A 15,569-nucleotide genomic window follows, 5' to 3' on the forward strand; every position below is an offset into this window, starting at 1 on the left:
TACGAGGGGATGAGGACAGAGATATGTATGGTCCTGTCTGTAGTTTGCAGTTTCGAGCACGATTTTAGATTTCCCAGTCTACTGCACGACTACTGCTCCTGTATTTTCTCTTTTCAGTGCACATGCATCTCTCTCTCCATAGTGCTTCTGTACAGCAGGTTAATCTCTCATTTCCTTATAATAGTCATCAGATTTATTGTTCTGTAACTGAAGAAACTCTGCTGCACTAGGTTATTATACAATTACATTTGAACCGTAGACAAAATGTTCATCTCTGAGGAGGTTTTTTTTTTATTTGTGCTGATAAATAAACCATACACCTCTTAAAGATCTGTCAGAATTTGCCTTTCATTAGCGCCATGTTTACTGAATGCACCTGCTGAGAGAAATGAGTCACACAAGTTGAAGGATTTAGATACAAAACGATGCCAGGGCCCTCTCTCTCTCTCTCTCTCTCTCTCTCTCTGTTTTTTAATGGCCCCAAAAAATAAACACAAACAAAAGCACTGCAAGAAGTGGTAAAGTATTTGGCTTTACATAGAGAGTCTATAGCAAAATATATAGCAAAAACCAGATTTGTGTTATTTGATGCTCCTGTGTTGGATTAAGTAAGGGACAAACTTGTGAAACATGGCTTCAGTTCTCTTGTTCTCTTCTTGTGTGTATGTGGTCACATTTCTACATCATTGTGGGATCAAATATCTGCTACAAGGATGAGAATGTTCTCTAACCGTGTGGGAACCTTCTTAGTGATCCCCGAAGAACCAAATTATTATTATTATTATTATTATTATTATTATTATTAGTGGTAGTAGTAATAGTTTTTTTTTAACTGTTGTTATTTGCTTGATTGTTTACAGAGAACTGTAATTTGTGCAGGTATAAATATTAATCTCTTGCATTGTTTATTTATTTTAAATCCCATTTTACTGTTTCCCACAGGGCAAAAAAAATACGTTTTAGGATATTGGTTGTATTGTTGTTTGTTTGTTCGTTTGTTCACAGAAAGCTTTTATTCATGGTTAGATTAGGTGTAGGCATAACATTGAATTAGCTGCATTAATGCTTGGGGATAGAATGTCCTCAAAAAGGATAGTAAGGCAAATATAGTGTGTGTGTGTGTGTGTGTGTGTGTGTGTGTGTGTGTGTGTGTGTGTGTGAGAGAGAGAGAGAGAGAGAGAGAGAGACACGATGTGTCACTTCTCTCCTTTGTCCCTCCTCCATAGTAAAGCTTGTGCTGATCAAAAAGCGGCGGATCTTCACTCCTCACCCCCCTACAAAGCAGGATGACCCACAGCCGCGCCTCCACGCTCCTTTCCGTTTAAACCTCCCTTTAACCGAGCCGAACCGGCACTCACTGCATGCTCCTTCAGCCTAGGACACCGCATCCCCTTCCCTTTCCTCCGGAATAAAAGCCCTAACAGCCAGTCGGTGCGTTCAGCAGCATGCCCGACGCTGCGTCCGCCGGTAACGGCGCCGATCCCGACGCCTCGCGCCACCGCCACCGCGCGCCCGCAGAAACGGAAAAACCGGAGCAAAGCGCCTCGTGCCAGCAAACGTCTTCTGGCGTTTTGGGTAAGTTTTTGTCCCCCATATTTTTTTTGTTTTGCACCTAGGAGACAGGGGGGGGGGACTTAAAGCGACCGGAGGCGCAAATGAAGGCAATAAGGCGAACGCTCGGGACAGGTGCATGTGACGGGAGAACGTAACGAGGCGCCCTGAACAATGCGCTCGTGCTTTTGTCTACGCGGTTTCAAAGTGGCACGAATGCGCGAGCGCAGGCGGCTCAGGGCCTGGAAGGTCATCCGCCGTATTGCATGTCAACATGACGCTAAATCCAGCGTTGTGATCGAGAAAAAGAGGAGGCAGAGCTCCCGTGCAGCGGGCCACGAGACAGCCCACATTCTGCGCTCAGCGATTTCCTTCGGTATCCCGTTGGTTTTCTGTGAGGCTTTGTGCTGTTTCTGTAGTTGGCGTGTTGATGATTTGTTTTTGTTTGTTTGTTTGTTTTTGTATTATACGTATGCAGTTTAGCCACATGCAGGATGCGGGCTCGTGCATGAAGCTCCTCTGGTTTCCGTGATGTGCCTGTGGTAATAGCCACCTGGTGATGTCACGCTCAGCCTTCATCACTAGACGTGTCTGTGAATGGACTGAACGTCCCCCCAGTAACGTTTTGTTTGTTTTTTCATTGTCTTTGAAACGTGTTAGTGGTTTGGTTAATCCTTGTGTTCAGGCCCGCATCCTGCACACCTTCCAATGCGGCGCAGTTTAATGCAGTCAGCTAGAAAACATCAAATGTGGACATTATATCCTACAGTTTGTGGAAGATAGGCTGAGATGGTTGAACAGTCAGCAATACATTGTACACAGTGGAAAGGACAACAAAGCTTCCCACATTAAAGAGACCATAAGTGACTCTGTGGATTTGATGTCATCAGTTTCCTCTTTGCGGTGATGAAATGAATCCCATTACTGATACATACGGAGTTTTATTTGGGATTTTGATACAGCAGTCGCATGGCCTGTATGTCAACAACTGATGTAAGCTAAACTGTCCAATGACAACTGTTTCCTTGATATTAGAGCAATGAACCAGGGTATAAAATGTTGTCCTGCTCACCCATGCGTTGAGAAATGGTTTTCAGTAGGGCATAAACTATGCACAGTTTACTGTACTGATCAATGCTGCACTGTTACTGTGTTTATTGTCTTCACTGCGTTGTGTTTGTTTACACTAAATGTTGTTTGCACGCACTTTATGTAGCGTCCTAGTTTGCGTCATCTTGTGTTCATTTATGTAACTTTATGTAGCATCTTGTGCCTGGGAGAACGTTGTCTTGTCCTCTCTAAATGGCTGAAATGACAATAAAAGCCAAATTTTATATACTTAATATATTAATGTATTGATTTAATGTTTGTGTAGAGAGTGTTTTTTAATTTCAGATTGATCTTTATTTATATAGTCACTCCATCCTACAAGCCACTCTCTTAGAGAAGAATGTTTAATCTGGAAAACTTGAACATTCTTGGATTTTTCCAGTCATGGAAACCCCTATAACTCTTATCTCTTATTTATGAGAAAGAAACAGTATGCATAACAATATGCTTGTACATTTCTTTTATATTTTTTTCGTCCTTTTAATGTATGAGCAACATTTGCTTAAATTTTTATTACTTTTATTTCTTTCATTAATTTACCAGACCATTCCTTTATATAAATCAGTGACACGTGACTTGTTTTTCTGTAAACTTGCATATGTACACAGTGGCCCTCTTGAATTCTCTACATGTAAATCAGGCATGGGTGACATGGCACATATTTGAGGGAAACATTTTTTATTTGCAGCCTTAATTTCGACAGATGTTTTTAGATTTAAATAATGAAGATTTAACAACGCTTTCATTGAGCAGAATTAATCAAATCATTTCTAAACATATAACTTGGATAGACACCTGGAGGTTGTTTCAGGTCTGTGCCGAGTCAGCGCCTGGGACACAAGCCTAACAGACAATACACAGGATTGCATTTGTCCTGCATCCATGAATTCATTAGCGAGCAGTGGACAGTCTTTTTAGATTATTACTTTCAATGATAATTAAATGGTTATTTCGAAATTCCCCTCCAAATCTAAAATGCATCGTCACCTTTCCATTTTAGGAAAAGCATTTTAAATACAATTGCTTATGTCTCATTACTTTTCTTAACGTTAAACCTTTGTTATTATACGTTTCTCATCCTACCTTTCTGTGCTGATGTAAACCCATTTTTCCAGGTTGTAGGTGCAGAAACTAAATGTGCCTTCATTTGCCGAATCTCATTTTTCTTTGTCTCAGCCATTTCACCATAATTTCCCTTTTTTTCCATTTTCCATTTAGGATTTCTGTAGAAGTGTAATCATTCAGAATGTGGTGATAGATCTGAGTGTTGTGTTATCAAATTAGCTCAGACTCAATTGGATTGTTCTTTCTTTTTTTTACATTTTTGCTTTGCGTATGAGCCGGCGTATCTGCTTACAGTCTTGTCAGTCACATTCAGCATCTGCTTTTTGTATCTAAAACTGAAGACTGAAGAAACGACTAAAAAATACGGTTCAAAAGAAACTCTCCAGTGCAGTTTAGTCAAAAAGCAACTTAATAATAAAAAATAATAATATTTGTTTCCAGTATTCTCTTGATGTAAATATATCCAGGGTTGAGTCAGAGCTTTTTGTCTTGTACAAAGTCGGCTTTAATCCTCTGCCAAATGGCTTTTTTACAACCTTTAAGCTGCCATATATTCCTGGAAATGAAAGAATAAGCTAAATGTCCAGACCTTTAAGAGTGGAATAAAAACAATTGTACGGTAAAGTTTTCGTCAAAGCTGCGTCAAATATATGCCGTTTCGCTTTGATCGGGCGAGATTCATGTCATGCGTTTAGAGAAAGTGTGCTGAAACACACTTTCTGTCCTCATCTCTCTTGGTACTACGCTCAAGGTCATATATGAAGCGCAATTACACCAGCTCTTAGTATTTGACACCATTTAGATAACGCAAAGTGAGAGGACACTGGCACGTATGGAAATGTTAAAGAAACAGGAGCTAGAAAAATTTTTACTCTTAAAATTGTGTGTAATTATGCCATTTCCTGGCATGGTTGCTCTTTTTCGAGATGAAGGCAGATTTCAAATATATGATCACTCTTCTTTATTCTTTTCTGGTCAATCCATTATGAACAAGGTCAAACTTTTATACATTACTTTTAGGAAAGTCATACCTGAGCCACTGAGAGAATTCCATTTGTTACAGTGTGATGACAGAAGCTGTCCGGTAAATCAGTGACGTTATGACTTGGGCCTACTACTATTACTTGGTGTGACAAAAATAAGTTTTCCGTATTCATAACTGGGAACCAAGGAAGTGAATTTGGCAGTTTTGGGTACTAGGGAATACTCTCTCCCCTCTGTTACTGATAACTAGCTTTTTGTGGGCATATGAGCTCATGTATGAGGAAGAAGGCAGTTAGCATTTTCCTTTAAATGGGTTATGTGACCTGTGACAAAGCATTAGGAGCATTATGTAGTTTGTTGGCTTAAGTGTCACAGATAAAGCTTTCACCCTTTCAAACAAAAGTGGATTTGCCAGAATTTGCATCTGATCCAACCAAGGAGAAAATTACCTGTGAATTATGAGGGTTTTTTTGGGGGGGCAATTTTGTGATTTGATCATATTAATTTATAAAATGTTGACTCACCATTCTATCAAACCACAAACATCTATGCCTTTTACATATATATTTATTGCTAAAACTTACATGAAAGTATGACTAAAATTTATTTTCTTTTTTTGTCTTAAAAGTGTCCAAAAAAAACTATTCTTATGTCTTGATGACGCTTTTATTCACGGATCCACACAGTATGTATATTTTCCTCCCATTCATATGTTAAAACGTGTTTACAGAATCAGGCTCACTTGCTCATTTATAATTTACATGCACACTCACAAAGCTGTATTCAGCCTCATAGATACCAAGGAACTGCAATACAGAGAATGCCATATTGACTTTTAATGAGGAGGAACATAACTCGTGGTTGTATAGTACGTAGTAGCTCATATATATTATTCAGAAATAGCCTGAATGAGCAATGTTTCCTTTGGGAATAAATTTTGCTTGGCTATACAGTATCTTTAAAAAAAAAAAACAGATTATGGAACAATGATTACCTATAGTGCAATAGTATATAGTATAGTTACATCAAATATGTGTAGTTATTGTTATTTATACATACATAAGGACACTTTATTTTCCACTAACCACATTTTCCACAGTTTTGTGGGACATTTAATTCTGCTATGGGTCTAGATGTCTTAGGAGAGTAATGTTTGTTCAGGGGTATACAGTAATCACTGGTAGTGGGTTTGGCAAGTTTTTTGTTCAACAATTTTCTTTGAAATGTAAAGTTTATATTTTGAGTCAAAGGATAACAGCAAATAAGGATTATTTGCTAAATGGTGAATGACTTCTTACCTGCTTTTTTGTACACATTTCCAACTACGGCTACCCAAATGTCCATGCCACTCTGGGTGCCTGCAATGTGACGTGTCGTGTTACTGTAAGCTGTTCTTAGAGCATTAGCTCATCACAATCACCTGTCATTTCAGTTCTCTTTCGACCTAACACAAAAGGCCTCCCTCACAACCACAGGGGCCAAGTGTATTTGCTTTATAAATTTAACAGGAACATTTTTAGACAGGAGAAACAATTGGCTGCATTTCAGAATGTACCTGTAATACAGGTACAAAACAATCACAGTGGCAGAAGGCCCTCCGTAAGTGGTACAAGGGTTTAAATGAGTTGACCATCTAGTGCCTGAAGTCATGACTGCTCTAGATTTTATATTTAGGTAGATTTTTTTTTTTGCTTTTGAAATTACAAGGAGGTAACAGATACTCTAATAAAGTGCACAATAAAAACATGCACACGCCAACAATGCTATACCCATTTTCACAGACTTTCAATATGTCATTAGAATGTATTTTTTTTGGCCAACGTTCTTGAAAGATCTTGATTGTTTTGAAATAATATTATCTTTCTATTTGACAGCATCTGCTATAGTTGCAGTTTCCAGTGTGCCATCTGTTATTTACTTCATTGCATTGTGTCATTAATGCAGTTATTTTTGTTGTTGGTGGTGGTGTTAATACTATTAGTAGTATAAGTATTATCCTTGTCTAATGTCTATGGTGGAACAGTAAATATTAGAGGTCGACCGATTGATCGGCCGGCTGATTAATCGGGCCGATTTTTGGCATGTTTGAATTAATCGGCATAAGCCGATTGTGCTGCAAATTAGACTGATTGTTAAGCAAACTGACACAAAAAAAAAAAAAAACGTGCGTGTCCTTCTACGCTTGCGTGAGAGAACATAACTCTCCCTTAGCAGCAGGTGGGAGGAGTTTGTATTTTACATCCAAACAGGGAAACCAGAAAAGCTAGAACAGTAAATATAAAAAGCAATCTGCGTTTCCACCTGCCGTGATCATTACTAACAGATTCCTGAAGCTTTTATTCAATGATGTCTGCTTAGTTGCAAAGACAAGAGCAAGAATGACAATAAGCGTGTTTCGTGTGCTCATTAGCTAAACTAAGCTAAATAGCCAATCAGATTCTCTTTTCCGCCGGCGAGCTCCGCCGCTGATTTGACCTGCAGAATCGGCCAAAGAACAGTGGATGCCATCTGAACAGAGGCAATGGTGTGGAAAAAAACTAAAGCCGACCATCTTATTAATTAACTATTAGATTTTATAACATGAAGGGGGAAAAGAGAAAATCGTCCATGCATCATATAAAAAAACTCGCATCGGTTGACCTCTACTAAATATCTTTTTAACTCTTATGCCATAGTTGGACACACAATTGTATAAATGTCTTTGAATGTGGTTGAATGCAATTTTTACTTCATTTAAAACCAGGAGAGCCAGACTTGTTGCTGTATGATGATTTCTCTGTGCAGGAAGCAAGCTGTTGAAAGATATGGTTTACATGAGTTGAAGTGGACGATATTGAGTGGACTGCTATAAAGCTCTGGTCCCTTCAGGATGAACTGGAAAGCAGACGGCAACCCAGGGCTCCTCAGCCTACATCAGCACCTGACATTATTAAAGCCCCTGTGGCTGAATGAGCACAAATCTTAACAAACACACTCCAAAATCTAGAGGAAAATTTCCCAAATGAGTGGAGTTTATTATAACAGCAAATAGGGGCAAAATGTGGACTGGGATGTTTAAAAACACACATGAATCTTATGGTCAGTTGTCTACAAACTTTTTCCATATAGAGTATTTGGGTGGTTGCCATTGACACACTTTTAGCATTTCGAGTAGAAAAAACAATTCGGTGGCTTTGCCTTATAACATGGACAATAATAAAGAATGCACAATGGTTACATTTGCTGACTGCAAATGTGTTAAAAAAAACCCACAAATGACTGTAGCATGTAGGCTGAAACCAAAGTGTTGACCTAGTTGTCAAATTAGCTGGATAGTGAAAACATCTGTTGACATATCAGCATTTTTCCTTGTGACAGATGCAGCATTATTTGGCTGTGTTTATTAGTAACTTGACAGAGTTGTTGGGCAGAGCACAGGGATAGCAGTAGTAGACAAATAATCAAATGCTATGTTTGAGGTAGCTTTCATAAGATTTTCTATGTTTTATAGCTGCATAGGAGAATTATTTTTTTATAAATTGAAAAATGCTAATTGGTTTTCCTGTGGCAGCTTTAAAGTGGAAACCTAATTAAGACATTTGTTTACAAAATGCCATTTGTGGAGATCCTGGCAGCCTTTAGCCTTGGCTAACTGTTTTTAATGAGAATTCTTCCATGGTAGTCTCTGTTGCTGGAAAAGAAAATGACAGTTGTGGCATTAATGCACCGATATATATATACTACGTCTGCTACTAAAATTCAATATTTCCACAATTTGCCAAAAATTAACATCTGTTAAGTTTTAAATTCTTTTATGAGATTAATGTATTCCATTTGTAGAGGTACAATGTAACTGACTGATGCATTGTGAGAGGTGGATTTTTTTGCTGGTTTTGATCTGGGGTGTCTCCAGGGTGTCTATGATGATTAGGTTTGATTTCAAAGAATACGTTTTTAACAGCTTCTCCGATTTTCCTTTCATATTTTTCCAATGCTGGCGTATCCAAGGCACATCGGCTTCCACCCACTCATGACACTGAAGCCCCCCAGAATGCTTTGGCATGCTTCATTTACATGCTGCAAATGATGATGTCTTGGGTTGTAAACACGTCCTTGACTGTTGTAGCATATGTCTCTGCAAATGTGTGAGTGAACTGTTTCTGGACATTTACATAGGTCTTTATCTTCATCTATCTAACTAGTTCATGTTTACATCAGAATGGTTTGATACTTCTGGGTTCTAAATGATTAATATCACACTAAGAACACAGTAACAGGTTATGGAGCATGCAGTTATATGTTAATATATATATATATATATATATATATATATATATATATATATATATATATATATATATATACAGTGAGGAAAATAAGTATTTGAACACCCTGCTATTTTTCAAGTTCTCCCACTTAGAAATCATGGAGGGGTCTGAAATTGTCATCGAAGGTGCATGTCCACTGTGAGAGACATAAACCAAAAAAAAAAAAAAATCCAGAAATCACAATATATGATTTTTAAACTATTTATTTGTATGATACAGCTGCAAATAAGTATTCTGACCCTCAAAGAACTGTTAGTCTGCCTTTAAAATGTCCACCTCCACTACATTTATTATCCTAAATTAAATGCACCTGTTTGAGGTCATTAGCTGCATAAAGACACCTGTCCACCCCATACAATCAGTAAGAATCCAACTACTAACATGGCCAAGACCAAAGAGCTGTCCAAAGACACTAGAGACAAAAAATTGTACACCTCCACAAGGCTGGAAAGGGCTACGGGGAAATTGTCAAGCAGCTTGGTGAAAAAAGGTCCACTGTTGGAGCAATCATTAGAAAATGGAAAAAGCTAAACATGACTGTCAATCTCCCTTGGACTGGGGCTCCATGCAAGATCTGACCTCGTGGGGTCTCAATGATCCTAAGGAAGGTGAGAAATTAGCCCAGAACTACACGGAAGGAGCTGGTCAATGACCTGAAAAGAGCTGGGACCACCGTTTCCAAGGTTACTGTTGGTAATACACTAAGACGTCATGGTTTGAAATCATGCATGGCACGGAAGGTTCCCCTGCTTAAACCAGCACATGTCCAGGCACGTCTTAAGTTTGCCAATGACCATTTGGATGATCCAGAGGAGTCATGGGAGAAAGTCATGTGGTCAGATGAGACCAAAATAGAACTTTTGGGTCATAATTCCACTAAACGTGTTTGGAGGAAGAAGAATGATGAATACTATCCCAAGAACACCATCCCTACTGTAAAGCATGGGGGTGGTAGCATCATGCTTTGGGGGTGTTTTTCTGCACATGGGACAGGGCGACTGCACTGTATTAAGGAGAGGATGACCGGGGCTGTGTATTGCGAGGTTATGGGGAACAACTTCCTTCCCTCAGTTAGGGCATTGAAGATGGGTCGAGGCTGGGTCTTCCAACATGACAATGACCCAAAGCACACAGCCAGGATAACCAAGGAGTGGCTCTGTAAGAAGCATATCAAGGTACTGGCATGGCCTAGCCAGTCTCCAGACCTAAACCCAATAGAGAATCTTTGGAGGGAGCTCAAACTCCGTGTTTCTCAGCGACAGGCCAGAAACCTGACTGATCTAGAAAAGATCTGTGTGGAGGAGTGGGCCAAAATCCCTCCTGCAGTGTGTGCAAACCTGGTGAAAAACTACAGGAAACGTTTGACCTCTGTAATTGCAAACAAAGGCTACTGTACCAAATATGAACATTGACATTCTCAGGTGTTCAAATACTTATTTGCAGCTGTATCATACAAATAAATAGTTAAAAAAATCATACATTGTGATTTCTCGATTTTTTTTTTAGATTATGTCTCTCACAGTGGACATGCACCTACGATGACAATTTCAGACCCCTCCATGATTTCTAAGTTGGAGAACTTGCAAAATAGCAGGGTGTTCAAATACTTATTTTCCTCACTGTGTATATATATATATATATATATATATATATATATATATATATATATATATATATATATATAATAAAGAATAAAGTTAATTTATTTCAGTCATTCAACTCAAATTGTGAAACTCGTGTATTAAATAAATTCAATGCACACAGACTGAAGTAGTTTGAGTCTTTGGTTCTTTTAATTGTGATGATTTTGCCTTAACAAAAACCCACTAATTCTCAAACAATTTGAATATGGTAACATTCCAATCAGCTAATCAACTCAAAACATTTGCCAAGGTTTCCTGAGCCTTCAAAACGGTCTCTCAGTTTGGTTCACTAGGCTACACAATCATGGGGAAGACTGCTGATCTGACAGTTGTCCAGAAGACAATAACTGACACCCTTCACAAGGAGGGTAAGCCACAAACATTCATTGCCAAAGAAGCTGCTGTTCACAGAGTGCTGTATCCAAGCATGTTAACAGAAAGTTGAGTGGAAGGGAAAAAGTGTGGAAGAAAAAGATGCAACAGAGAGAACCGCAGCCTTGAGAGGCCTGTCAAGCTAAATCGATGGCTGGGTTCAAGGCATCAGACGTGTCAAGGAATTTGGCTACATTTGTTGTATTCCTCTTGTTAAGCCACTTCTGAACCACAGACAACATCTGATGCATCTTACCTGGGCTAAAGAGAAGAAGAACTGGACTGTTGCCCAGTGGTCCAAAGTCCTCTTTTCAGATGAAAGCAAGTTTTGTATTTTATTTGGAAACCAAGGTTCTAGAGTCTGAAGGAAGGGTGGAGAAATTCAGTTTCTTGAAGTCCAGTGTTAAGTTTCCACAGTCTGTGATGATTTGGGGTTCAATGTCATCTGCTGGTGTTGTTCCAGTATGTTTTTTAAAAACCAAAGTCACCCGTTTACCAAGAGATTTTAGAGCACTTCATGCTTCCTTCTGCTGACCAGCATTTTAAAGATGCTGATTTCATTTTCCAGCAGGATTTGGCTCCTGCCCACACTGCCAAAAGCACCAAAAGTTGGTTAAATGACCAAGGTGTTGGTGTGCTTGACTGGCCAGCAAAGTCACCAGACATGAACCCCATAGAGAATCTATGTGGTCAAAAGGAAAATGAGAAACAAGAGACCAAAACAAATGTGCTGAAGGCCACTGTCAAAAAAACCTGGGCTTCCACATGATCTCAGCAGTGCCACAGACTGATCACCTCAGTAATTAAAGCAAAAGGAGCCCCTACCCCTACAGTATATGTAGTATTGACTACATATACGGTAAATGAACATACTTTCCAGAAGGCCAACTATTCACTAAAAATGTTTTTTTGATTAGTCTTATAAAAGTATAAAAAAATTTTGAGATGGTGGGTTTTTGTTAAATAAGACTTAAACTACTTCAGTCTGTGTGCACTGAATTTATTTAATACAGAAGTTTCACAATTTGAGTTGAATTAGTGAAATAAACCAAAGTGTTGTGTTCTCCTTTGTCAAGAGAATCATCCACCTCACAGGTGTGGCAAATCAACATGCTGTTTAGACAGCATGAATATTGCACAGGTGCTTCAGGCTGGCCTCAATAAAAAGCAACTCTAAAGTGGGCAGTTTTACTGTATTGGGTGTCCTTCGCATAGAGTTGCTACAAAGTGCCGGACACCATCGAATGTAAACATTTGCCCACTCAAGCCGGTTACGATGACTAACTGTGGTCAGGTCACGATCTCAATGAGGACGACGAGCATGCAGATGAGCTTCTCTGAGACGGTTTCTGACAGTTTGAGCAGAAATTCTTTGGTTATGCAAACCGATTGTTGCAGCAGCTGTCCGGGTGGCTGGTCTTAGACAATGTTGGAGGTGAAGATGCTAGATGTGGAGGTCCTGGGCTGGTGTGGTCACACGCGGTCTGCTTTTGTGAGGCCGGTCGTATGTACTGCCAAATTCTCTGAAACGCCTTTGGAGACGGCTTATGGTACAGAAATGGACATTCGATTCACGGACAACAGCTCTGGTGGAGATTCCTGCAGTCAGCATGCCAATTACACGCTTCCTCAAAACTTTCGACATCTGTGGCATTGTGCTGTGTGATAAAACGTGCTGTAATCATAATCATGCTGTTTAATCAGCATCTTGATTTGCCACACCTGTGAGGTGGATGATTCTCTCGGTAAAGGAGAAGTGCTCACTAACACAACATTTAAACAGATTTGTGAACAATATTTGAGAGAAATAGGCCTTTTGTGTACATATAAAAAGTCTTAGATTTTTGAGTTCAGCTCATGAAAAATGGGGGCAAAAACAAGTGTTGTGTTTATAATTTTGTTCAGTATATATGTGTTACAAAAAACATGTAATGCAGCCAAACGAGAAATGATTGGGTAGTTTCCTATAACAATCCCAACGGTTTAAACAATGGTTTACTTCTTATTTATTTAAGAAGAGCACATCAAATTTTTTCTTTATAAAATATACAGATACCTCATGGAACTTCCATGAATTAGTTCTTGTTCTTGTCATCAGTTATATAAAAACAGCACCTGCTTCTCCTTTTAATTTTTAAAGGCAATAAGATAAATATGCTGCTTGGCATTTTTACTGAGAAACTGCACAGCACAAAGATCTTTGCCCTGAAAACTTTGATGTAACTTTTTTGAAGTGCTGAGGGGAAAATAGAAAATCTTGCACGATCATTTTGCAACGGCAGTTTGCAAAAGAAAACATCTCTGAAGCTTGTATTTGTTTTTTTTAACTCATCTGTTTAAAGCATATTAAAGCAGCCCATATACTCAAGGACTTCACTTTAACTTGTATTTACATCTACGAATTCCAGCAATCTCAGAATGATGGATGCTTTAGAAGGTTTTTAAATTGAGTTGCTGTGGTTTACATCAGCTGCATTGTGTCTTTACTAAAAAAATCAGTTACAGGGTAAAACAAAGCAATGTGCGCGATCCTGCAGGATATAATTGGTCATTATAATGACAGATACAGCTGGTACTGCTACAGCCTCTCTCTTAATATCGATATATGCCACAATATCATAGTTGTAGTTTCCCGTAAATACATCCAGCATCCAGTGATGATATATTGCCTTATGGCTCAAACATGAATGACAGAATAAAACAAATCTAACCAATGCTTACTCATGCTATTAATTAATAGAATTTTGTATGTAAAAAGTTAATCATAGAGGAGACATTTCATTTGCAGACACTATACTATGAGACTAACAGAATGAACAACGTTAAATTGCCATGTCGTTTTTCCATGTAGTATTTTTAACATTCTGCACATTGTTAATATAATGTCTGTCTCCAGCCTGTGGAAGACTATTTAAAGTACTGGAGGCAATAAGGAAAATTTGAAAAACATTTTACAGTTGATATTTTCAGATATTTTTATATCTGAGATGTACATAATATCGACAAATGTACTGGGACACCTGACTTTTCCATCCGTATCTGGTTCTTCCCCAGCTGGAGGCGGACAGTAGTTTAGGATACAAATGATGCAAATGAATACATGTCTTAACTAGCCAATGACACACTTTTCGTCTTTCGAGTACCACACATGCCTGTGGTCACATCCGAGGTCTGAATGTCTGTGTTTTTGTACACCGCAACAGAAAAGTATTTATATCATTATCAGAAAATTAAACTGTGGCCTATTTTCCAGACACAAATTAGACATTATTGTGTAGAACGAGTGCAATACACACTGGAACATGTTGCTAAATGACTTTCTCATAAGCTAGAAAGTTGATGTTACTGTATTGTGCTTTCACATCATTTATGAATTGCAAAAAAATAAGCATTGAGTTTTCTCATTTAAAGTATATGCTAAAATTGGAGTATCTAAGTACATAAATGGAAAGATATCTAGGAATTGAAAACAGTCTGGATCTAATCGGAAATGTCGCTGTATACATCACTGTAAATAAGTTCTTATAACACATAGCATTTATTTGCCCTACAGCTGATATTAGGACGGCCTAAATGTTTTATCAGTAGGCTTAACTGGTTTACCTCCAAATGCCCTTGCCTTTAATAAAGAACTAATTTTGAGTCAGGAGCTTGCCAGGTAACAGGCCCGTTTATATAAAGACATGGGTTATTGGTAGGAAACTTTCCTGATTTACATCTCTGTCTGTACATTGTTTTTTGTATCGGGATTAGTGATTGAAGTAATAAATAAGGTTGAAAGTGTAAAAGTCAAATAAGAATGTATTATTATTCACCTATTTTTCATCTCTCCTGGCATGGCTTACCCAACCAAGTGAACAATATAGGGAAGAACAAAATAGTCAAATTTGCTGAGAGAACCGATAAACTGATGTGTTGATGAGTCAGCATCCCCTGGCAGAGATGGCAGATATATATTGCTGTCAAAGCAGGGTTATAGCTCTAGGGAAAATAAAGCTAAACAAAAAAAACCCAATATGCATTTTTTTTTTTTTTTTTTGAAAAATCATCTGGTGGGCAAACATTACAGAGTTGTATTAGATAGTCAGTGGCATAATAATCACCTCTACAGCACCAAATGTTACCCTGGAATTTATAAATAGAATATAATGTACCTCTAATGCTAGTATCTCCCAGGAAACAAATCAAGCATAAACTAAGTGATGACAGTTTAATTTGACAGAAGATACCTTTAACAGTGAGTTATGGGAAGGTAATATTATTTTGTCTGTCTGCAGTTATTTTGTCCTCAACTAAGACAGATAGACAAATATCCAAAAAAAAGGAAATGTCTGGTAAAACCATCTTCTATCACTAACCCTACAATAGAGGGTTTCCCTCTTTCACAAAAAAGGAGTTATTAGAAACATTAACATCCATAGAACTCTCCAGAGCTGGTTCTTCAAATGCTTCCAAAGGAAAATGTCAAAGTTTTTGCCAAGCAAAATAGAATCTTTCTGCTAGTTAATAGAAAATGTCAATATCATTTGTACTACCT

General features: G+C 38.3%; 1 protein-coding gene and 1 long non-coding RNA gene across 2 annotated transcripts in view; both read left to right on the plus strand.

Moving 5' to 3' along the window:
• ano8b (anoctamin 8b) overlaps positions 1–15,569 on the plus strand; it is a 35,479-nt gene that overhangs the window by 1,146 nt on the left and 18,764 nt on the right. Inside the window, 1 exon segment of the mRNA XM_046857368.1 lies at positions 1,227–1,575. Within this exon segment, the coding sequence (XP_046713324.1) occupies positions 1,446–1,575 (130 nt within the window). The 5' untranslated portion in view covers positions 1,227–1,445.
• On the plus strand, positions 1,675–2,894 carry LOC124391060. The gene is made up of 2 exons (XR_006926899.1): positions 1,675–1,927; positions 2,030–2,894. It is a non-coding gene; the product is annotated as an uncharacterized LOC124391060 (long non-coding RNA).

The sequence above is a fragment of the Silurus meridionalis genome, chromosome 9, assembly GCF_014805685.1.
Source record: "Silurus meridionalis isolate SWU-2019-XX chromosome 9, ASM1480568v1, whole genome shotgun sequence".
Taxonomy (NCBI): Eukaryota; Metazoa; Chordata; class Actinopteri; order Siluriformes; family Siluridae; genus Silurus; species Silurus meridionalis.